This window comes from Glarea lozoyensis (assembly GCF_000409485.1).
Source record: "Glarea lozoyensis ATCC 20868 chromosome Unknown GLAREA5, whole genome shotgun sequence".
Lineage (NCBI taxonomy): Eukaryota > Fungi > Ascomycota > Leotiomycetes > Helotiales > Helotiaceae > Glarea > Glarea lozoyensis.
The window spans coordinates 978,200-999,766 of NW_007361000.1; the positions used below are offsets into that span (position 1 = coordinate 978,200).

Sequence of the window (21,567 nt, forward strand, 5' to 3'; positions counted from 1 at the left end):
CCGCCATCATTACCTCTACGCGGACGGTCTAAACTTCCTTTTACGTCGTCGTGAACTTTGACAAATCCGCTTGTTTACAGAGCTTGTTTACAGACTTACATACTCACGAAGAACAAAGACATCATCTGGCTCGTCTCTTGATCAAATCAGCCGCCTATATTGAGTTAGTATTCACTATAAAGCTACGAATGAAAAGTCCGTAGACTCACCTTCTCGGCAACCGCATAGACAGTAGCATCCAAATGTGTAGCGGGTGCAAGCGGCATGATTGAAGCGTCTACAACGCTCAGTCTCTTGATCCCATGTACTAAGAGTTCTGAATCAACCACACCTCCCATTTCTAACGGCATCATAGCACACGTTCCCAATGCATGACCAATAGTTGGTGTTGAAAACTGCCGTATCGCAGCTTTGATATCTTCATCGCTAATCACGGAGCTGCCAGGCAGTATCTCAAAAGGCGTTAGAGTTGCGTGGCTTGGAGTTTGAAACCATTTGCGTGTGTATTTGTACATCGAGACGGCTATATCCATATCAACAGGATTGGAGAAAACCCTTGGATCTATCAGCGGGTCGCCAAATGGATCGGTGATATTGATGTAGACTGATCCACGGGACATTGGTTTCTGCAAAACGTTTACCACAGTGGGATCACCATTAAAAAATACCTCGAGCATTGCCGATGACTTCGAACTATACGATGCAAGAAGAAGTTTCTTTTGGGCCGCGTAGCCTTGCTTAAGTGAAATTTCATAGCCGGATGGAAGAAAAGCGAGAGAGTTCTGTGCTGACAGATTTGCAACTACTCCCTTATAGTTGGTGTCGAAAGTCTGCAGGGGAAGGAACACGACACTATTACCATATCCTACGGTCAGAGGACCTAAAGAAATGTATTAGGTCGAGACATAATTAAAGGTTCTGCGGGCTTACCTGTACGGTTCTGGTAATATAGAGCTTGAACTTGCGCAGCAAAAGTTGCGTTCGTTGCAGCCGTCTGAGAGTTTGGTACAGTATTGCTTGCATCTTTTGAGAATCAGCGACCGGTGCTCAACAATGGGGCTTCCTTTTTACATATATAAACCAACACCGAGGCGGCATGGTCCTGCAAATTCTGACCGACGCCAGGAAGATCCAATTTAACGTCGATACCAGCCTTCTTCAACAAACCTTTGGGGCCAATGCCACTTCGCTGCAACAGTGCAGGACTTCCGAAGGAACCTGCAGCTATGATGACTTCTTGGTTTGCTTTCACATTGGTAAAAGTCTTATCACTACCATCTCGTGCCTGAATTTTGACGCCTTCTGCCTGAGAGCGAGAAATTGAAATCTCGCGTGCTTTGTAGCCAGTCAGTAAATGATAGTTCTCTCTTCTTACGGCTCGATCATGGTGGCCACTCTTTGCGTAAGAGCGAGTCTCGTTCTTAGGATCTAGAGCACTTGGGATCCAGAAGAGTCCTAAAGCTTGACCCCCAGCCCCCTCCTTGGTAGCTTTGACCCCCAAATCGAGCCAGGAGTTCCATTGAGTCTCTAACCAGATTAGATTTTAACTTCCTTATAAGCAGAGGGTTTCTACGCACTCTGCTGAGGCCATTGGAATGGAGGATAGCTGGCATAGATGGGCCCATGGCCACCATAAGCAGACTCGTCGTATGTATAGCCAAATTCTTTTTGCTGAGCAAGAGTTGGTGGAATGAATGTTACGCTCTACTTCCAGTTAATTGGAGTGGAAAAAAGTTTTGAAAGAGCTACCTTTTGGAAGTACGGAAGAAGTCCCTTCCAGCCCCAGCCTACACTCATTAGCTTTATTGTCGAACCGAGAACATGAAGATTGAAATATTCTGCCACAATATCATTTAACTAACCAGGATTCTGCAGTTTCTCCCAATTATCATAGTCATCAGCAGACCCTCGGTCGAACATCATATGGTCAACTGCTGAACCCCCTCCTACTATCGCGGCTGCATACACAATTGTCGTTGCATTGTTCAATTCAGTTTGCGGCACAGAAGAATAGTTGTAGAATCTAGGCAAGTAGCGGTCATTGTTTGCCGGCGCGGGCATAAGGATGTCTGGACTTGGGTCGATATAGCCATATTCTACTACCAATACACTGTCTGGGACAAATATATGAGATGATGCAAGTTTGTCATCGAAGGGGAAATACTTCTTGAGTCCTCAGATAGCCGGTCTGCAACGGTGATTCCAGCTGTCCCACCACCAACGATAATGAAATCGTAAGAATCATCTAATTCGGAAACATGTCGCTTTATGTATGCTAGTTCCTCAACCGGACGAGCTTGACAAGTTAGAAAGAAAGAAAAGGATGCCAACGGAAATGCAACGGTGAAGATTTTGTGTATCAACATGATTGCTTGAACTCTTTACATCAAATAGTGAAAAGAGGCGAGGAACTCGAGGCAAAAGAACCCCCCAGGGACCTTTCTAGATCATTTCCACGATGTTACTCAACAGCCTAATCAGAATCTCCGGGTCTCAATAGATTGTACATGAGTTTCAACCTTGGCAGGTGGGCTACCCAACAGCGACCCCGATACGAATAGACCGCTGCCATTTCAATACCAATCTGCTCACCGAGTACGCACCAGACTGCGTCTAACTCTGGAAGTGTCCACAATCGTTTGCGAGAAATATTGCATTTAGAAAGACGACTAGCCATTGCCCAATGCCTGACCACAGTTAAGAAATAGGCGCGGCCTTGACAAGATGAATGAAGAATGATGTGTCGATTGCGCGACAAAACAACATGGCACAACAAGCTACGAGTTGATGCACAATCGCACAGGTTGATAGTAAAAGAGCTGTCGGCAGCTTGTAGTACATAACTAGAACACGACAGCTTAGTATTTGCACAGAAGCCTAGAATGATGTGTTGTTATGAGCAAGAGAGATGAAGTTCGAGGTCAGAAACAATCGGTTCGCGTTGACATGGATTCGGTGGGCTTTCGTCATGTGTTTGGAGGGGCATCGCATCCTTCGGACTTCCTACATCATTGACAAACAGTTGCCCTTCACTCCGCCCACCAGCATGGCTTGATTCAACGGTCGTGTGTGATAAATGCATCATCATGGGACAAGGGCAGTCCAGCGATGGCGAGAAAAAGGTCTCAACTGAACAATTAAGCCATGAACTGGTATGTTTTGATTGCAATGTTTAGGCCTCGACTAACCACGCAGATAACTACAGGCTCGCAAGTTTGCAAAACGTTGCTTTACACCCCTCGAACTCTACTCCTTTCAAGACGTGTTCAGAAGCCTTGCAGATAATCGAGATGGCATCTCATACCTCAAAGAAGACACGATTGCACGGTTTCTCGAAATACCAGATGTCTTGGGCGTCTCTTCCGTTGTCTTTCAGATGATATCATACCTGGGCGCATTCCCTTTCGGACAGGACGCGCCAGTTGTCTTGGGTTTTGAGCAGATGATTATGGTTGTGGTCATAATGTCCGAAAGATATCAACGAGTCCTGAAAAAGGGCAACCGTGATCGGACTAAGCTACTTTTCCGCAGTCTAGCTGTCTTTGATAGAAAGGAGTCGCATGCAAAAAACGAGGAGAATGAACCAGATAAGGGGGGATCGAAGAGTACGCCGCGGCCTGAAGCTTCGAGAAGCCATGTGGCCGGGTTTGCAGTTGACCAGGCCACCAACGATGAGGAAGAAGATGAAGAAGACGACGATGATCTGGCTCTCGCAGCACTGGAATCCCTTGATGCGATAGAAGTTTTCCGACATGGAGACGCCCCAATTGCTCAAGCTTCGATACCGTCCGATAACTTCAAAAAGCTGATTATGCTACTGATTCTGGTAGCCCCACTGAGCAATCAAGAAAGCCTAGCAAACCATGCCGAAAGGCTTACTGGTGATCAACTAGAAGGTCTTCGCAAAACCGCAGACAACATACTCGCAGCGTTTGTGAACGTGGAAAAGTTTCCCGGAGTCAAAATACATCAATTTAATACAGTGATACCCAACTCTTTACCTTTCTTATTTAACGGTTTCAATCCGTTATTCGAGCACTTTTTATTCTCCAAAGATATCGACTTCACCAAACGAAAAGATGGGGCGTTGCCACCTCCTCCATCTGCTGTCCCAGCGCTAGAGCAACCACTCCTTCCACCTCAGAGGGGCGAGATTCTAGATCTAAATGTTTTGTCGCAACTCTCTTTCTTCATACCAGGAAATACTTTGTTTCGACAACTTCGACTCCTTTACTCCGGAGGCGATGCCGGGTTCTCCCTTGGAAGCTTCGAGACGAGAGTGTTCAACTGGAGAGCTCCTACCATATTGCTTGTGTCTGGTAATCGAATTTCGGATCCTCCTGAAGGCGGCCAAGAACGCGCATTCTCTGATACTCTCCGCCCAAAGCGATTTCCAGATAGCGGGAAATCAGATCATGTAACATTTGGAGTATATGTCACTCAGCCGTGGCGGCAAACACACAAAGAGTGCTTTGGCGACTCTGAGACTAAGCTGTTTCAATTGGAGCCAGTACATGAAGTTTTCCATGCGTCAAATATGAATAGAGACTATGTCGCCTTCACCAAGCCACCTTCGGCTTCTTGCGGTATTTCCATTGGTAGCCCTCATCCTAAAGCGAAGCAAACGTCCGGGTTGTCAACACTTGTAAATCTTGGAGCAGTCTCGTTAATGCTTGATTCTTCATTTGAGTTTGGAGTATTCACACACAACTACACATCTGGTGGTGGAGCATTTCACAACTCAGAAACTCGGAGAACAGACTTCCAAGATCGATTCGAGATAGAAAGTCTGGAGGTTTGGGGATGTGGCGGAGACGCCGAAGCTGAGGAACAGAGGAAACGTTGGGCGTGGGAAGAGCGCGAAGCAGAGGCACGAAGAAAGATCAATCTTGGGAGTGGAGACATGGAAGCAGATAGGCAATTACTGGAAATGGCTGGGATCATTGGAGGCAACCGAAGTGGTGGCTCCATGAATTAGATGAACAGTTGGCATCCGAGGAGTCACACGGGCGCATATTGCTTACGATTTGGATCTCGGGCGTTCAACGGATACTTGGAAAGAGATTAACGTAAAAGAATGCATAGCTTCTTTTGTGTAAACTTTACAAAACACCATTTAAGGAAACAATGCTGTTAGGTCGACTACATCCCAAAACGCCCAGTGTTGCCCATAATTATACAAACCATTAATCATGCCTATTTCCTGCCATTAAGTAACAGCTCTCGGACCATCTCAGATACCTTCGGCGTCCTCCTTTCAGAATCGTCTATCATTGAGTTCGCATTCTTGGGATTGCTTTCCCTCATCCTCCTCTTCTCCCTGAGAGCTCTGATCTCTTTTTCTTCCTCGTCTCTAGCCTCCAGTTCTCGGATCCAAGCGGCATTCTTCTCTTTTGCCTTCCTCTCGCTAACTGCCCCTTCAAACTCCTTGCGCTTCTTGCGATCTGCTTCCCAGTACATACTACCAGCGACCATAGCAATAAGTGTAAATCCCTGTGCGAAGATACGAGCTCGGAACATTCGATTTGTTTTATTGTGGTCGCCTGCACGGATGGACCGACTGGCTCCAAAAAGAGCCCAGCACGTTAAGGCACATCCTAGATTTCAATCAGCAAAGCCCCTAATTAAGATCAAACAACGTACCAAAAGGGATTACAGGCTCTTCTTTAAGCCTTCTCGAGAACTTTTGCCATCGATTTTCTTCATAGAAGTCACTTCAGTATGGCATCAGCTTTAACACACTACTGAAATAATGAATAGCACCTACGAGTTCCCATCAAAGGACGACGGTAATGGCTGAGACATTTTGACTACACCCTCAACAATGGCCTAGTCGTGCAATTAAGTTTGACAGTCGTTGTCGCGGGGAAGCTCCAGACTACACGGAATAATATGGTGAGGTAATTCATGCCATTTACCGCTGAAACCTTTTTCCGGATTTCCTGGGGACCCCCTTGCAACTTTCAGCCACAGCAAGCCAGCGCCGATCTCGCCCAGAGAAAACCCCACCATTTCAATAATTCATTTCTCGCGATAGCTTTGCAGATGCGTCACAAACATACATACACAACACCGCGAAAATGGAAAACGGAGGTCTGCCTAACGGCGACTCCAAAGTCAACGGTACACCGAGTACCAATGGCTCGAGACCTCGAACTCCAAGCTTGAATACATTGAGCTTGACCGAATATGCGACGAACCCTTCACCGCCGAGCGCGGATCCAAGAAGCAAGATTCGAGGAGTAGTTCCTGAGGAATTCTTGTTGCCAAATGGGTACCCTGATGTAGGTTGACTATTGTGCAAATACTTAAAGCTTCGTCAAGGCTAATTGAGTCCTGAATTGCAGTATTTGCGGCTTATCCTTACGTCTCGAGTCTATGAAGTGGTAACAGAAACACCACTCACATCAGCTATCAACCTAAGCAACCGCCTAGAATGCAACGTATTATTAAAAAGAGAAGATCTGCAGCCGGTATTCAGCTTCAAACTAAGAGGGGCGTACAACAAAATGGCACATTTGGATCCCAAACTTAGCTGGAAGGGAGTGGTTGCTTGTTCCGCCGGGAATCATGCACAGGGAGTTGCGTACTCTGCTAGAAAGCTCAAGATACCTGCGACTATCGTCATGCCTAAAGGTACTCCAAGTATCAAGCACCTGAATGTTTCGAGGCTAGGAGGATCTGTGGTTCTGAATGGCGATGATTTTGACGCTGCGAAAGAAGAATGTGGTCGATTGGAAAAGCTCCACGGATTGACGAATATCCCGCCTTTCGACGATCCTTATGTTATCGCTGGACAAGGTACCATAGGAATGGAGCTCTTGCGGCAGACAAACATTCGAAAGCTGGAAGCTATTTTCTGTTGTGTTGGCGGTGGGGGGCTTATTGCTGGCATTGGAGTCTATGTTAAACGAATTGCGCCTCATGTCAAAATCATCGGAGTGGAGACATATGACGCTAATGCTATGGTGCAGTCGCTGCAGAAGGGGGAGAGAGTTGCACTCCAAGATGTTGGGCTATTCGCAGATGGTGCAGCAGTCAAAAATGTTGGGGAGGAGACCTTCAGAATATGCCAGGAGGTTGTGGATGAGATCATTCAAGTGACCACCGACGAGACTTGCGCGGCCATCAAAGACGTTTTCGAGGACACCAGGTCCATCGTCGAGCCAGCAGGGGCTTTGGCACTGGCAGGGCTCAAGAAATATGTAGCAGCGCACCCTTCAGCAGACACCTCTCGAAATTTAGTCGCCATTGCATCAGGAGCGAACATGAACTTTGATCGCCTTCGATTTGTTGCAGAACGTGCTGCTTTGGGAGAGAAAAAAGAAGCTCTGATCATGGTCAAGATACCCGAAAGACCAGGAGCGTTCTTGGAACTCATCAGAGCGATTATGCCACATATGGTCACCGAATTCTCCTACCGGTTTGCTACAGATGCAGTTGCGAATATACTTATTGGTATTTCCCTCACCTCTCCAGCCTCCCAAAGAGAAGCCGAGCTCTCTTCTTTACTCGCGCGTATTGAGTCAGGGGAAATGATAGCGAAAGATCTTTCCGGTGACGAACTTGCTAAGTCCCACGTCCGCTATCTGGTTGGTGGGCGATCAGCCGTACCGAATGAGCGATTATATATGTTCAACTTTCCTGAAAGACCTGGCGCTCTACAAAAATTCTTGACCACTCTTGGTCCAAAGTACAACATCTCACTCTTCCAATACCGAAACGCTGGTAGTGATATTGGTAAAATTCTCACCGGTATCATCTGTCCTGAAGTCGAACACAAGGAATTAGAAAGCTTTTTGCAGAAAATTGGGTATCCTTGGGAGGACTGTACAAATTCAGAGGTGTTTGGGACTTTCTTGCGATCTTGAGATTATCTGAGCCATGGATATGGATTTGGGCTTTAGCGAATTGGAGTTTGGGGTAGAACGGATGGGCTTGCTATGATATATAAATGGGGGAGGCAATCTTCGTTGACTAGAAATGTTAGAGAGTGTGATATCCCAACATGATGCGGATTTGAGATGAACTATAATTCAAGATAACCTGCAAATAACAAACTACCTCTAATACATAAGCTTAAAAATTCTTGATTATAGTCACTGGTCGTTTCAATTCAAATATTCTTGTGCTCTAACAGTTCTTCGAATTCACACCTCAAATTCAAGGCACAAACACCCATGCACCTCTAAATTTCACAACCCTCAACACCACCATCCATACCAGCTGCAAATAACCACCACAACCGCATTGCCTCCCCATAAACAAATCAAACATCCAAAATGCGTCCACCAACTACCACCCTCTTTCGCCACGTCCTCTTCCCCTCCACAACACCAATATTCAGATCCTCACCCGCAACAACTATGCGCACTTTCTCGATACTCACGAAACCGGAATTAAGATGGCAGGGCGCGGGCGGGTATGGAATTCAGAACGCGGGGGGTTATGGACGATTAGGTGGATATGGTGTTCAGAATGGGGTGTTGGGCGGATATGGACAGGTTCGGGGGATGAAGGTTAGGAGTTCTGTTAAGAAGTTGTGTGAGGGGTGTAAGGTAAGGACGCCTTCTGTTTTTGGATTTAAGGGGAGATTCGGACGAGAGAGAGCTGGTGTCCAACGTATGATTACTATGGGATGGAGTCGATGCTAATTCGTTGTGTACAGAGCGTCCGAAGAAAGGGTGGAAAGAAGGGACGAGGGCACGTTTATATCATTTGCAGCTTAAATCCTAAGCATAAGCAACGACAGGGGAAATAAAATGTGTGTGATGGCGTGGCGGGAATGCGATTGTGTCAGGAAGAGCGAGAGTGTGTGTTATGCGATAGAGAAGCCTGGGCGAATTGTATGAATGTACTTATAAATTTGCATGGGCATGGCGTTGAAGGATGGGCGTCTTACTACGATAGACGGGTCGACGTGTAATAGAACCCCAAGAAGACGACACTCTTTTTGGATTTCAGATTCTACATTTAAGATCTCTTCGAATTGCGAATTCATACGTCATATATTTAGAACCCGCCTTCTCCTCCCTTGAGTGCCCAGTGCATTGAATCCAAATAGTGTTTAGAGCTCTCTTAGGCTCTACCTGATATGGGAGCTCATACTGGCAGTTTCGCTTATATACCTACCAACTTGTGGTATACTATTTCATAATTCTACATATGGCATGTGTCTGGCGGCTCTCGTTTTTGAGCTTGGTGATGTATTTCGTTTAGAATTACGATGGACAGTTCATAAGCCATCAATGTATCTTTCCATACCTTCCCATTGTGTCTTTCCGGTGGAAATCAGATATCTGATTTGTGTCTACTCTTAATTAGCCGTCTGAATTGAAACCGAATAGCATCTTAATAAATCTTGTTCACATGGGTTTTAGAAATCGCAACCCACCAGATCCGTAACATCCTTATTCCTTCGGTATTCCACCCTAGCCATTTCTAACATCTCCTCCCTCGAGTTCCGATCTGGGATCTTGCGGCATCCGCGGACTATGGTACGGTAGAGAGAGATGGCGCGAGATCTTTGTAAAAACTGCACACAGCAATTAGAAAGGGTTTGAGAAGAAGCGCTAACCAAAGAATACGTACGTGATCAAGGCTAATCGTCTTCCCACCGAATCGCGATGGTCGAGGAGATTTCGTTTGAGAAGCGTATGAACGAATCGTACCGAGGCGCGAAGCTCTAGAAACCGAACAAAGCTCTACTAGAGACCGAACAATAGTCTCTTTCCGCATGTGGGCGACGAGGGAGCATAGTTACATATGCAAGTAGGAGTGAAGACGCAGATGTGGATGTATGTAGAGCTGCAGTGGAGTCTTTGGAGGGGAAGACGCGCCCGAAGCTAATTTGTGGGGACGCGACGAATAGCTACTCTCAAAGGAAACCTTGAACCTCACCAACTCACAAATTTCGCAAAGCTATTTGGGAACTTTTGAATATTCCCGAGACGTTTCCTAAATGCTTTATGATACTCATTGCATAGTTCAACCTTCTTCCAGTTGGGTAAGATGGATCCCATTGATCTTGCGAATTCAAAGACCTTGACCGCATTCATCGAGGACTACTTGCCATCAAGGTGGGTTAACATTTCAACATCGTATCCCAGATCTCTTTGATATTGTCGATTGTTCTCGAAGGTTTCGAGGTTCTATATTTCTCTTCCGGGGCAATGCAATGATACTGAAAAATAGGCAGCAAAGAGTGGAATACCTGGGTGCATCCGACTACCAAGGACCAATATGCTGTGACGCTTCAAACCTCGAAATCGCTTTCAGCTGCCGATTTCGATGCCTGCTTCCGTCTTATCGCGCTCACCAGCTCTGATACTTACAAAGCTTCGAAGGACGGCTGGAAGCCTCGATCCAAGAAAAAAGAAATGAAATTACTTGATATCAAGTACATCCTCGTCAAAACCGGTCAAGGTTTTTTAGAGGGCTTTCTCTCCTTCATGCCGACCTATGAAGACGGGTACCCAGTCATCTACTGCTACGAAGTTCACCTCTCTCCAGAATTGCAAGGGTGAGTACGCCAAAGTTTCTGAAGTTCCTCCGTGCTGATTTGATCCTTTAGGACTGGATTGGGGACGGTATTGATGCAGATCTTAGGAGACATTGCTACCAAAATCCCAAATACAGCAAAGCTCATGTTAACATGCTTTACCAGCAATCAGAAAGCGATCAAATTTTATGAAAGACTCGGCTACTCCAAGGATGATTTTTCACCAGCACCAAAGCTCTTACGGAATGGAACCAAAATCGAGCCGGATTATGTTATCTTAAGCAAGGTTCTTCTTGATCTTAGTTCATATATTTGATTCTTGTCGAAATCCATTACAACGACAAGATATCAATACGAGGTCAATCACGGTCCGTTGCGCTTGTCGCAGTATTCCAATATAGTATCTATCCACGACACGGACAGAATTGTCAAACGGCTGCGGTAGCCAATCTTAATTTAGATGCCGCGTGGACGGCTTGATGCAGTTACACGGAATTCAATTACTTCTTATCAAGGCTGAAAAATGACTGCAGCCCTAACAAGCCACCAAAATCAGCTTGGCGACAAACTACCATTGCTATTGACGCTTTTCCGCGTGAGGCTGATATTTCTCACACCTACCGAAATCATTTCCAGATTCAGACAATAATTTCGGCTGTGTTCAAGCAACTCTTCGGAATCGGAGGCGCTGCGTCGTGCCGGCTTCTTGCTGCATCCAACCCGGTATCATAATCGCTCTTGCCTTGTGGAGATGAGAGTTTGGTGTCGCCTTTGTTTGGTCATGCCACTAGCAACATAAGGTCTGGTCATTCCACTACACATAAGGTTTGGTCGCTCCACTAGCAACACATTCCTCTTGAGCAATTCTTTGTTCTCCACAACTACATCTTATCAGTAATTGTTAATTGTATCGCTTCTCAAACACACTTCTATCACATACTTTTTGTTTTTTGGACCTGAAACCAATTCGAAATGGCCGAACCAAAGCAACAACCAGCAGCGCCTGTGACCCAGCAGCCCAAGGCTCTTGCGGGTGTGCCTACGATGGAAGAGGCTAGAGCGACCACAGGGTCCGAGGAATGGCAATCTGGGATATTCGAATGCTTTGAGGGAGAAGATCTTCTTTGTAAGACTACAGAGATATGAATTGCACCAGACAAATCTAACTCACGGTTCTTCCAGGCCTCAAGACCACATTCTGCTCATGCTTCACCTACGGAAAGACAATGCATCGATCTAGAGAGCCATCAATGGCCACCTACGAACGAATCAACAATGATTGTCTTATGTTTGTTGCGTATGTCATGAAACGGCAGATCTTTCTAGTATACTCTAGCTGACGTTCACAAAGTGCAAATTGCTTCTCCCTCGGCTGGTTCCTAACCTTTCTCAAGCGCGGCGAGCTTCGTGAGAGCTATAATCTCAAGGGAGATCATGTCACAGATTGTCTCCTCAGTGCGTTCTGCGGCTGCTGTACTCTTATTCAACACGAGAAGGAAGTTATCGCCAAACAGAGAGCTGCTGGGTTGGTCAGCCAGGGATATCAGGCGCCTGCTGGAATGACTACTGGTCAATAATTGGCGCTTCGCGAGGGCAATTGCCATGCGTTCTTCTGTGTTGGTGTTGTTTGCTATTCTGTATTGCGGACGATACCGTGTTGTCGATAGCTATTGCCGCGAATTTGGGTATGGGATTACCCTTAAGTTAATGAAGCATTATTCGGGTTTTACTTGATGTTCTTTCTGATCTAGGTGATAATATCGTACGGGCAAGCTGAAACGATCAGAAAGATAAGTGGGGGGGTCTTAGTCTAACCTGGGAGACGCAACTTTGATATCGTGCTGTATATGGTATGATAATTGCAAGATTACGACTTGCTGGCAACCGAGACTTCTTTTACAAAGCCTCCGCCTTGCTGCAATTGCACTCTTCTTCTCCCAAGTACCTGTTAAGCTTACTGAAGATTACTAATTCCACATATATTTTCAGTTGCAACCGAACTCAGAACATTGTGGTTGTCTTTTTCTAACCATTCTGTAAGTGAAAATGCGCTATTCAAGATTCGACCTTCTCGCTTAAATTTCACGTATAAAAGCTGGAGTCTCGTTGCTTCATCCATTTAGGGGGTCTAATCTTGCTACGAGATTCTCTCGACCTCATTTCGCAAAGTCCAGAATGTACAGTGAAAGATGAAGATTGGTATTGCACAAGTCACACCCTGTGTGCTTACTGTATCGAATTTTTCGCGAACGCGAGAAACATATGGCGGCGGCGTAGGCAGCTATAAATGAGATATAGTTGAGAGAGGTACTGAACGAATAAGACTGCTCTTCCCTCAACTAAGTTTTTGGCTGTTGATTGCCAAGATGATCAACCCAATACAACACGTTCAAGTATACTTTGTAACCCAAACATACTGTCTGAGGAAGGGATTCCTTCACTAGGTAGTGACCCACTGTAATTGTAGAAACCATTTTCTCTTCGACAAAACCCAGAGATAGAACAAAGACTCCTAGCTGAAGGAACTTCAATACCGTTCAGTCGTACAACTAACGATCTACAGGTCATTTGAGATGGGGCACTTTTAATGCAAGGTAACATTATTCAAGAACAATACGACCATATCCCTATCACCAAAAATTACATCACCTTCTCTTCCACACAACCGCTAAGATGATGAACATCTTAACCCATAACCACGGCGTACGTCCTTTTCCCACTTCTCTTCTCGTTTCTAAGTTTTACTCATCGAGTGGCTCAACGCCTTCAAAACCCTCGGCCGAAACACCACACTGGCAGTGGTTCGGCGTATTCAGCCTAGCAAACACACTCCTCGCTCCTGAGGACGTATATATCTCCAAATTGCGAGGTGGTTATGAGTCGCTCAATGCGGGAGTGAGGACTATCGTGGAGTATGCCAGTGGGTTAACTTCTGAGGAGACTGCTGAGGCGGGATTGAATGATGCGCTGGATGCGAAGGGGACGATGTATTGCTTTTCATGAGTTGACAAAGGAACGGGGCGGCAGGGAGTAGATGAGAATGGGGGGATTTGAAGAGGGGGCCTGAGAGGAATGGGAGAGTGAAATTGGGTGTTGCTTGTGATGGGTTTAGAAGTGATCCGCATGAGATTGTGGAAGTGGTTGTGAAGCTTATCAGGTGTTTCCTTCCACGACCGGCAAGATTTGATATACATAATTGGTATACAGAGAAGAGAAAGCAGCAACTTCAAGAACATACTACATAAACGGCGTATTTGGATGTAAATACCCCATCAACCCCTAGCAAATCCTCAGTCACTGACTCCCCCACCCCTCCACAACCTCACCACAAACCCACAGCTCAAGCCATCCGCAAAGCGAAGTCCTCTCAGGCTCAACATCCCAGAGTATTTTCCACACTGGGGAGATTGTGAAGAGGGATTTTAGGTCGGTTGGTGAGAAGGTGGAGGAGAATTGTGATATTTCTTGAGGATTAGGGAGAGGGTGGGGAGGATTTGGAGGGATTCACAGTATCTTGTGTTGGAAGGGACGTTTTTCAGTGGTCTTCAGTAGATTGATGTCGTGAGAGGTGAGGGAAAGGGGTTTGGTGTTCCTCCTGATGATTGAGAGTTTGCAACAGGAGAACTTGATAAAGTTTGTGAACATTAGAGGTTGATAATTGAAAGGCAGATAGATACTCTCGGTATGCCAGATCATTTTGGGTATGATTTAAAAGGTTCCATAAGAATAAGAGAGTGAGTGTTGAAAAATGTTTCTAACAAATAATCAAGCTTTCATAAGCTTTGTCACCCACAACTACCTCCGTCTAGACACTTTGCTCAGAACTATCTAGCTTGATAAATTCCACTCCTCCTATTTTCGTATCACTTTAGAAGCGTTCTTTCATGATCTATGAATAAAAAAGCGAAGCGTGTTTCGTGCTCGATTTACCATGTTCGGCTAACCAAAAGACCAGAAACACTTTAAAGTTAAACAACAGTCACCGAACTCATCACCTATCCAATTATACTTATACAACTATGCACACCTCTTCAATAGGTATACGAATTTATAAATCATAATTCTCCAAGGGAAATGTACCACAACATTCCTCACCTCTCCTCCAACTCACCTAAACATTTTCACTTCACTAATTCTAACCCCACGTCGCCCTCACCCTCCGAACCTCTAAACCAAGACTCCAGCATGCTGTACTATCCGCCGCTAGACCTCTCTATTCCCTCAAACTCCTCACCAAAAACCCCATACCTAAATTCGCATCAACAGCCCATCCCCAAACCCCCTAAAATAAGCGAGATTACCGCATGCGTCCATGATTCAAGAACAACACATCAATTCTCCGACCTCCTTTGCGACAACGCTTAGGTCTACAAATGATTGGGAGGTGATGAGCGGCTGAAAATGAGTTAGTGAGTGTGTTTATGCATAAAGCTTGATAGCTTGTTGGTATTGGAAGGAGATGGGGGATGTGATTGGATATTGGAGATGGAAGTGGTAGGTGAAGCGTTTAGAAAGGGCAGGTTGTGAGGAAGTTTATATATATCTTTTATATGGTATAATAGTAAAGTACAATACTTGACTAATAAAGTAATGATTTCCATCTTCAAAAAGGAGAATCTCCTGCTCATCTCCTCCTATCGAGCACCTCGCACATGCAATTGTGGCGTCGTCGATCGTGGCTGAACACTTATCCGGCGAATGCGGCCCGGGTATTTGGATCTCTCCACCCGATGCAGGTGTGCAGATGCTATTTCAATATCCAACACGAGAAGACGCGCTTCAAAATTGAACAATTATTTTGAATTGAGTAAATTGTAAACATCTTCCATGTGTTGCAAAGCAAAAGGTATATGTCTTCCGTACTCCAAATTCAATTGAATACGGCGTACATCTGTGGACTGAGCATCTCGCCCAGCGCCGAGATCAACCTCAGCTCATCTCATTCTACCTTCCTCATGTAGAGAGATACGCGCCGCCAAAGAAATTCCACGCCTTTCGTTTCTTCGTCCACTGGACACCTGGAAATTTGTTTCCCGCCACCCAACATAATTCCCGTCATACCGGAAACGAGGGCGTGGAGGAGGCCGCAGTCGATCACGTCGTGATATTCAGGAGAGCGGTCTCAATTGATGGTCTTCCGCTGAGTACGGGGATTTTCAAGTGATGCATTTGATGTATAGCAAATCCAATGACGTGAAGAACATAATTCGAAATAAGCATAACAAATAGACGTAAACAACAATTCATTTTAGATCATTTTCGGCAATAAACAAAAAAGAAAATCCCATTATCCAAAAACGCGTTCTTGATCGCGTCCCGAGAAATCCAATTGGAACTCGAGTCTGCATCAACATACATCATCACACATCCCCTCCCATGCATCCCCGTCCCCAGCCCTGCGAAGGATTCTTTGTCCTGCAAGAGATGCACACCGAGTGGTATTGTATGCAGCTGAGATGATTTGGAGATCACGCTGGTGTACGTCCGGAGACGCGGAGGAGGCGAATGGTTCGTGAGAGATTGAAGATGAGAGGGTCGGGATATTTGGAGAGAAAGTCGGGATTTTGGGAGAGGAAGAGGGAGAAGAGTTCAATAGGTTCTCTTTACTACTGGCAAGAGAAACTTATTGTCCTTCACGTCCGTCTATGGGTTGAAATGTCCACAAACGCGTAAAGAATAAGCTACTCAAAGCCTCCCGCACAAACTTCTACCTGATTCAGACTCGGATAAACTCCCGTCTTGAATTAATGTAGTACAAACCCTCAAACTCAAACCACGGGTCAAGATCCTAGGTAGACTACTCAAGTCTCGGGTAAGATTTCAATGGTGTGACATCGGTGCTTCCTTGGTTGAATGTTTGTTTGCTGCGCGTGATTTGACGTACGAGTAGTCAGATATACGCGGTCGGTCGTTTGATCTTACGAAAGAGAGGGGTTGAGATAGGTGAGGTAAGATATGTAGGGGAGGATTTGAGGGGTTTCGGTGAAGAATTGATGTTGGTGAGTGGATATGGAGTGATGTGTGCTTCATTGATGTAATGTTGGTACGACGTTTTGATTCGATAAATTCAATGTACTTTTCGTAAGAAGTTCTCAAATTCCATGGGAATCTAGAAGAACCAGATCTCTAAACGGAACTCTTCTGATTGGTGCTTGAAAACGCGAAATTTAAAGTTCAGCCTCAACTCAAAAGCTCTGACGCGTTTAGGGGGCGGGAAGAAAGTGGGGAATGTCAAGGGTCAACTGTGGCTGATGAAAAGTGCGGGGCAAAAGCTATTTGAAGGATCCCGCAGGTGAAGGATTGAAAGGTGTCCAGGTGAGGTGGTACTCGAGTACGGTATGAGGTAATTGTGTTGAAGCCTGATATCTTATGTTGCGTCGAAAAGAAAAATGCATGCAGAAGAACGGAGTAGAGAAAATGTCAATTGAAGGTCTCCGCAATCCCATTGTCGATACAGCAACGAACGGAGGTATGAGGTAACACGGTGGAGCTCCACAGACATTTTTTTCATCGTCAGAAGGACATTTCCACGGCAACTTACGAATAGATGGTACGGACAATGCTAGACCGCTGGTGCACCTCGGTAGTGGAGTTCAAGAATGAGGCTCATATATGCAAGACCTAAGTATATGCATCTTCGCGTTCAGGATTTGGGAATACCTTCATCCACTCCCGCAAGTCGCGTGTCATATTTCGCGACCTGGCTCCATTTAACACGCAAATTTTCGGTGAGGGGAAGACGTTTTGTATCCATTCTTTAAGTCATGACGAGTGAAAAAGGTTTCGTATTTAGGTCGGAGGTTGGGTGTCGAGTTGCCTGGGCTCGCTCGGGGTCTGAGTAAGTGCTTGCAGGAGTTGAGGCGGCGGTGTTGAGGGGATTCGCGGTTGTGCGAATGGAGTCGTGTTGAAGAGACGCGACGGTTAATGGGGGATGCTTGATACGGATGGATGGGGGATTAATTCATGACGTGAAGAGTTTGGATTGTGGAGGTTGGTGCGTGGTGCGGTGCTTTGGTGCATTAGGTAGATTAGTATGATGTTTGCATAGGCGGGGGACGGGTACATAACTTTATATGAATGACTTATACGTGGAACTCAGAGCTAGAGATGAGAGAGAGGGTGTATTTCGATAGTCTATAATTGCTATGGTAATTTGAGATATCGATCTTCATTCTCCTATTCCATGCATTTACAAACTAACTAGTTATTTGTCCAAAAATACTCGCATCAACCATGCATTCCAAGAAACTAAACCTCACCTAAATCTTAATTCCAAACTCTCAACTCACCCACGCGCGTATCTTTCAACGCATAAACCCCCATCCAGACAAATTTCCACTCTCCCCAAATGCCTTCCAATTCCAACCCAATTCCATCACCTATCACCCAAAACCGTCTCAATATCCGCCTAAGCGCTTTCCCAACATCTGCATTCCCCTTTCACACCTGCCTGCCCATTTCCATATTCCACTTACCGAATACATAACTCGCGCACGGGATCTTTAAGATATGCATACACTACCGGAAAGCTGGGAAGGGTCCGAGTGTCGTGATGGAAAACGCGGTCGCGCTTGATTTTTGACGCGTCAAAGGTGGTAGGGTGGTGGAAGTCGGAATGGAGTGGGATGGATGGGTCAAACTTAGGGGTGGGTATGAGAGTTGGAACTTGGGCAGTGCGCGGAACGGAAGGGGGGTGTTTGGTTTAGTATGCAGCGGAGATGAATTAATTCAGAAGTAGTGGGATGCGTTTGAAAGGGGGATAGTTACGCTCACGTGATTTATTCGAAGTTTACAATTCCAGGCCATGAATTATGTATATGGAAATACTGTAAGGGTATCGGTGAGTTTACTGATGCATAGTTTGTCATCTCTAAATCCCCAGACTTCGTTGAGTCATTGATGTATCTATACGCCCATTCCAAGGCCATTATTATTTCATACATATAGCGGTCGGGATCAAGATACGGTGATAGGCCACCGAAGTCGCCAACACATCAGACCTCCAAAGTTCTTTTTTCGCAAGACCGCGAGGTTGCGCCTTGTAAGTGGATAGAGTCGCTGCACGCAATTTGTGGATGGGAAGGCTGGGTGGGCGAGTGACAGGGTGTTCAGCTGAAATGATGAAGATGTTCGATTGTTGGTCGAAAAGGAGGTTATTATTTGTGGCATATGGTTTAGGGGATAACCTGATAGGGGAATGGAATGGAATGGTAAGAGGATAAAATGGGATGAACTAGAGAGATGAAGATTATACAAATCATGCTATATAATTATCACGACCAAAGCAGAATGAAAAATCTCCAAGCGAGTAAAAAATCTCCATGCGAAGACTATTTTGGTAGAGTGCATGACGATATATCAAACGCAAGGCCTCGTGAAACATGGACATACACCTATTCAGATCGATCAACAATAAACATGCAAAGCCATGCAAAGCGATCGAAGGTTGCATCGTGGACAAATGAATTGTTCATGACCGGCCCACCAGCGTGGGATTCCACATTGTGGTGATGAGGTCCAAGAGCCGCAGCCTGCGTGGAAGAAAATGTCAATTCTTCGACGCGTTCGCGACGAGATTGATGCAAGCACTTATCATTGTAAATTGAATTCTTTGTTGATGATTCGGGTATGCAGAGAGGGTGATCGACTACTTGCCGCGTGAGGAGAATGTGGTGCTATTACTGTACCAAGTATAGTTTGGTCGGTTTCCTTGAATTCTGTACGCAAGTTCTACTTTTGGCTTGCATCGGAGCTGCATTGTTCGTCAGCTTGCCGTGCCTCTTGGAACCCTCCTCCCCAATTGATGGCCACGCCAGTCGGTGGTAGTGTCCCGGCCTGGCATATCCAAGATTGCCTGCTGGATTATTTGCTTTCTCCAGAGTTTTGGGCTGCTGCAGTAGTAAATTGACAAGTTGGATGTGTGAGAGACCGGCCGTTCGCTCGCGAGTTTTATTGGTGGTTTGCTTCGTTAGTTTGGCTGCGTCGTTTACTTGTAGTAACCCCTTTTTCGAATTGTCCAGTGAAAATGATCTGACGTGACTTGACGGTAATTATGTCGACTCCTTTTAACGATGAGCTTGCCTTCCAAGGTCGAATTGTCCATTATATCCGTACCGAACCGTCTTTGGAGAATGACAGCTGCAAATCACGAAACCAACACGACCAACGATGTTTCTTCATCGCGTACCCGGCATGTCTAAGTGTAATCACTAAAGCCAACGCCGTTTGCCTTCATAGCCTCAGAAGACCGACGGCTTACTGGCTGACCGGCTCGTGCTAATAATGCTGCTGTATGGTATGGACCATACTCGGTTGTGATAATTGTATGGGTTCCCTGCCACGGTCCCCAGACGGGCAGAAGAACCGGCACCATCAGCCAACAATGGAGGCGTAAAGACAAGCAGAGAATACATTACATGAAGACACGGAGACACGTAGAGACGCGCCAGAGACCGAGATCAAGGCAATGAATACTTGAGCAGAGTTCAGAGAGTTAAGCGAGGTGTTTGGTTGTTTGGCAATCAACGTCCAATACACAAAGCCCGGGAGTAATACAAAGTCCAAACACGCCTATTCTGTAATCGTCTTGTGTCGACCTTTTCGTGACCGTGATCGTACATGGCCTGTCTGAGCTGGAGCAACCTTGGAACCAACGGAGCTCCCAGGACAGGTCCAGTCCGTCCACCAACCCTTCCAAGGCCTGCAGAGCGCATGCAGTTTTGTATGGCGAAATGCATTCACGTCTCCACCGTCCAGCAGCCATCCCAGCTCGCCCATCATCCAGCGCCGGCGTCCCCTGGCCTGTCCCTCGCGGTGCATCGACGCTCTGCGTGTCTCTCTCGCTCCGCTTGCTGCTTGAAGTGTTTCCAAGTTCGCTCCCAGTGCCTCCACCCCCCCTCCACCCTCCCAGGTCACGGCTTCGAACCAGCGTGCCAAGCCAAGACCATCAAGCCCCACTTTCATACCCCAATGCGGCATGGCTCTCCTTCCCAGCCGACCGGGGCCAGTCGTTTCTACTTTCTCATGAGAGTCTGCTGCTTCAATCCAGCTTCACTTTCCTTATCCTCCTCACCCTCCCCTCTCCTCTCTTTCCTCTCTTTATACCCTCGAATCTGCCATCATCCGAGGGACAAAAGGAGGAACAAGAAGAAGGAATCCATCTCATCTCTCCATCGACAGTCTTTACGCAGGATTCGAGGAATTGTCCAGTTTGGAAGTGATGCTCGATTGCAGCTCCAACTCTCTTGTCTGTCCGTAACTGTCTGCTCCGAACCACCACCCACGAGGAGATTCATTATCCCCCACGACCACCAAATTATCAGCTCTATCTCTGGTCCCTCCCATCCTCATCCACATCGTCTCTACCGATTGATCAATTCCGTGAAATCTACCCGGTTCCGCAGTTGTCCAACCGACTTTCCGACCTCGTGTGCCCGCTAAACCTCCAATCTCGAAATTGGAAGCTCCCAGTTTTTCTCCGCCCACCACAACTCTCGTTGGATATTCAATCGAATTCCACTCCTACGCTCTTTCGTCCAGGAATCCGCGAGCTAGCTCTGATATAGATTTGATTAATTGTTAAGGTCCCCACGGAACTTAGCATCAACCTATCTGCATTTAAGATTAAGCTCCACCAAGGGGAAAAAAGGTTATTCGACATAGAAAAGGTGAGCACCCATTGCACTGCAAGATTCTTGACACTTGTCGTTCGAGGCAAGATCATCTACTGACGCTCCCTTTCCTCAGCATTCGCATGCCAATCGTCGCGTATCTGCATTCTCCGCAAGTCTCCCCTCGACGGCACGCACATCTCACACAATCCAAGCCAGAGCATAAGGTCGGAGACGTTTACTCGTTGATCCAACCTTTCTCTTGCCTATTCACTCCAGAAGTTATTCCCGAAGTTTACTCACGCCAAGTCATTCACAACTGGACATCCTCTGGTTAGATAGACTTTTCGTCCCGAACCCGGTATCTTAATTTTCTGCAATCTACCAAGGTACGTTGCAGCATTCCCCACATTCTCGTCAAGTCGAACGTTTTACCCTGCGGTGAATTCATGGCTG

At 46.2% G+C, this 21,567-nt stretch overlaps 8 protein-coding genes across 8 annotated transcripts; 5 read left to right on the forward strand and 3 right to left on the reverse strand.

Annotated features, from left to right (window-relative positions):
• Window positions 1-121: 121 nt before the first annotated feature.
• On the reverse strand, window positions 122-2,366 carry GLAREA_04514 (FAD/NAD(P)-binding protein; the record flags this gene model as incomplete). Its single annotated transcript, XM_008086891.1, has 8 exons — window positions 122-154; window positions 210-880; window positions 931-1,023; window positions 1,072-1,527; window positions 1,578-1,704; window positions 1,750-1,787; window positions 1,863-2,114; window positions 2,165-2,366. The coding sequence occupies 8 exons, from the start codon at window positions 2,364-2,366 to the stop codon at window positions 122-124; spliced, it is 1,872 nt and encodes a 623-aa protein (XP_008085082.1).
• Window positions 2,367-3,086: 720 nt separating this feature from the next.
• On the forward strand, window positions 3,087-4,978 carry GLAREA_04515 (uncharacterized protein; the record flags this gene model as incomplete). Its single annotated transcript, XM_008086892.1, has 2 exons — window positions 3,087-3,152; window positions 3,206-4,978. 2 exons carry the CDS (start codon window positions 3,087-3,089, stop codon window positions 4,976-4,978), a joined length of 1,839 nt encoding a protein of 612 aa, XP_008085083.1.
• A 218-nt stretch (window positions 4,979-5,196) lies between these two features.
• On the reverse strand, window positions 5,197-5,805 carry GLAREA_04516 (uncharacterized protein; the record flags this gene model as incomplete). The annotated part of the gene is made up of 3 exons (XM_008086893.1): window positions 5,197-5,597; window positions 5,644-5,714; window positions 5,768-5,805. The coding sequence occupies 3 exons, from the start codon at window positions 5,803-5,805 to the stop codon at window positions 5,197-5,199; spliced, it is 510 nt and encodes a 169-aa protein (XP_008085084.1).
• Window positions 5,806-6,080: 275 nt separating this feature from the next.
• On the forward strand, window positions 6,081-7,871 carry GLAREA_04517 (Tryptophan synthase beta subunit-like PLP-dependent enzyme; the record flags this gene model as incomplete). Its single annotated transcript, XM_008086894.1, has 2 exons — window positions 6,081-6,284; window positions 6,348-7,871. The coding sequence occupies 2 exons, from the start codon at window positions 6,081-6,083 to the stop codon at window positions 7,869-7,871; spliced, it is 1,728 nt and encodes a 575-aa protein (XP_008085085.1).
• A 411-nt stretch (window positions 7,872-8,282) lies between these two features.
• On the forward strand, window positions 8,283-8,761 carry GLAREA_04518 (Ribosomal protein L36; the record flags this gene model as incomplete). Its single annotated transcript, XM_008086895.1, has 2 exons — window positions 8,283-8,558; window positions 8,669-8,761. The coding sequence occupies 2 exons, from the start codon at window positions 8,283-8,285 to the stop codon at window positions 8,759-8,761; spliced, it is 369 nt and encodes a 122-aa protein (XP_008085086.1).
• Window positions 8,762-10,011: 1,250 nt separating this feature from the next.
• GLAREA_04519 (Acyl-CoA N-acyltransferases (Nat)) lies at window positions 10,012-10,817 on the forward strand (the record flags this gene model as incomplete). Its single annotated transcript, XM_008086896.1, has 3 exons — window positions 10,012-10,079; window positions 10,199-10,522; window positions 10,574-10,817. 3 exons carry the CDS (start codon window positions 10,012-10,014, stop codon window positions 10,815-10,817), a joined length of 636 nt encoding a protein of 211 aa, XP_008085087.1.
• A 656-nt stretch (window positions 10,818-11,473) lies between these two features.
• Window positions 11,474-12,078, forward strand: GLAREA_04520 (PLAC8 family protein; the record flags this gene model as incomplete). The annotated part of the gene is made up of 3 exons (XM_008086897.1): window positions 11,474-11,627; window positions 11,684-11,798; window positions 11,853-12,078. 3 exons carry the CDS (start codon window positions 11,474-11,476, stop codon window positions 12,076-12,078), a joined length of 495 nt encoding a protein of 164 aa, XP_008085088.1.
• A 7,993-nt stretch (window positions 12,079-20,071) lies between these two features.
• GLAREA_04521 (uncharacterized protein) lies at window positions 20,072-20,479 on the reverse strand (the record flags this gene model as incomplete). The annotated part of the gene is made up of 1 exon (XM_008086898.1): window positions 20,072-20,479. The coding sequence occupies one exon, from the start codon at window positions 20,477-20,479 to the stop codon at window positions 20,072-20,074; it is 408 nt and encodes a 135-aa protein (XP_008085089.1).
• Window positions 20,480-21,567: the final 1,088 nt, after the last annotated feature.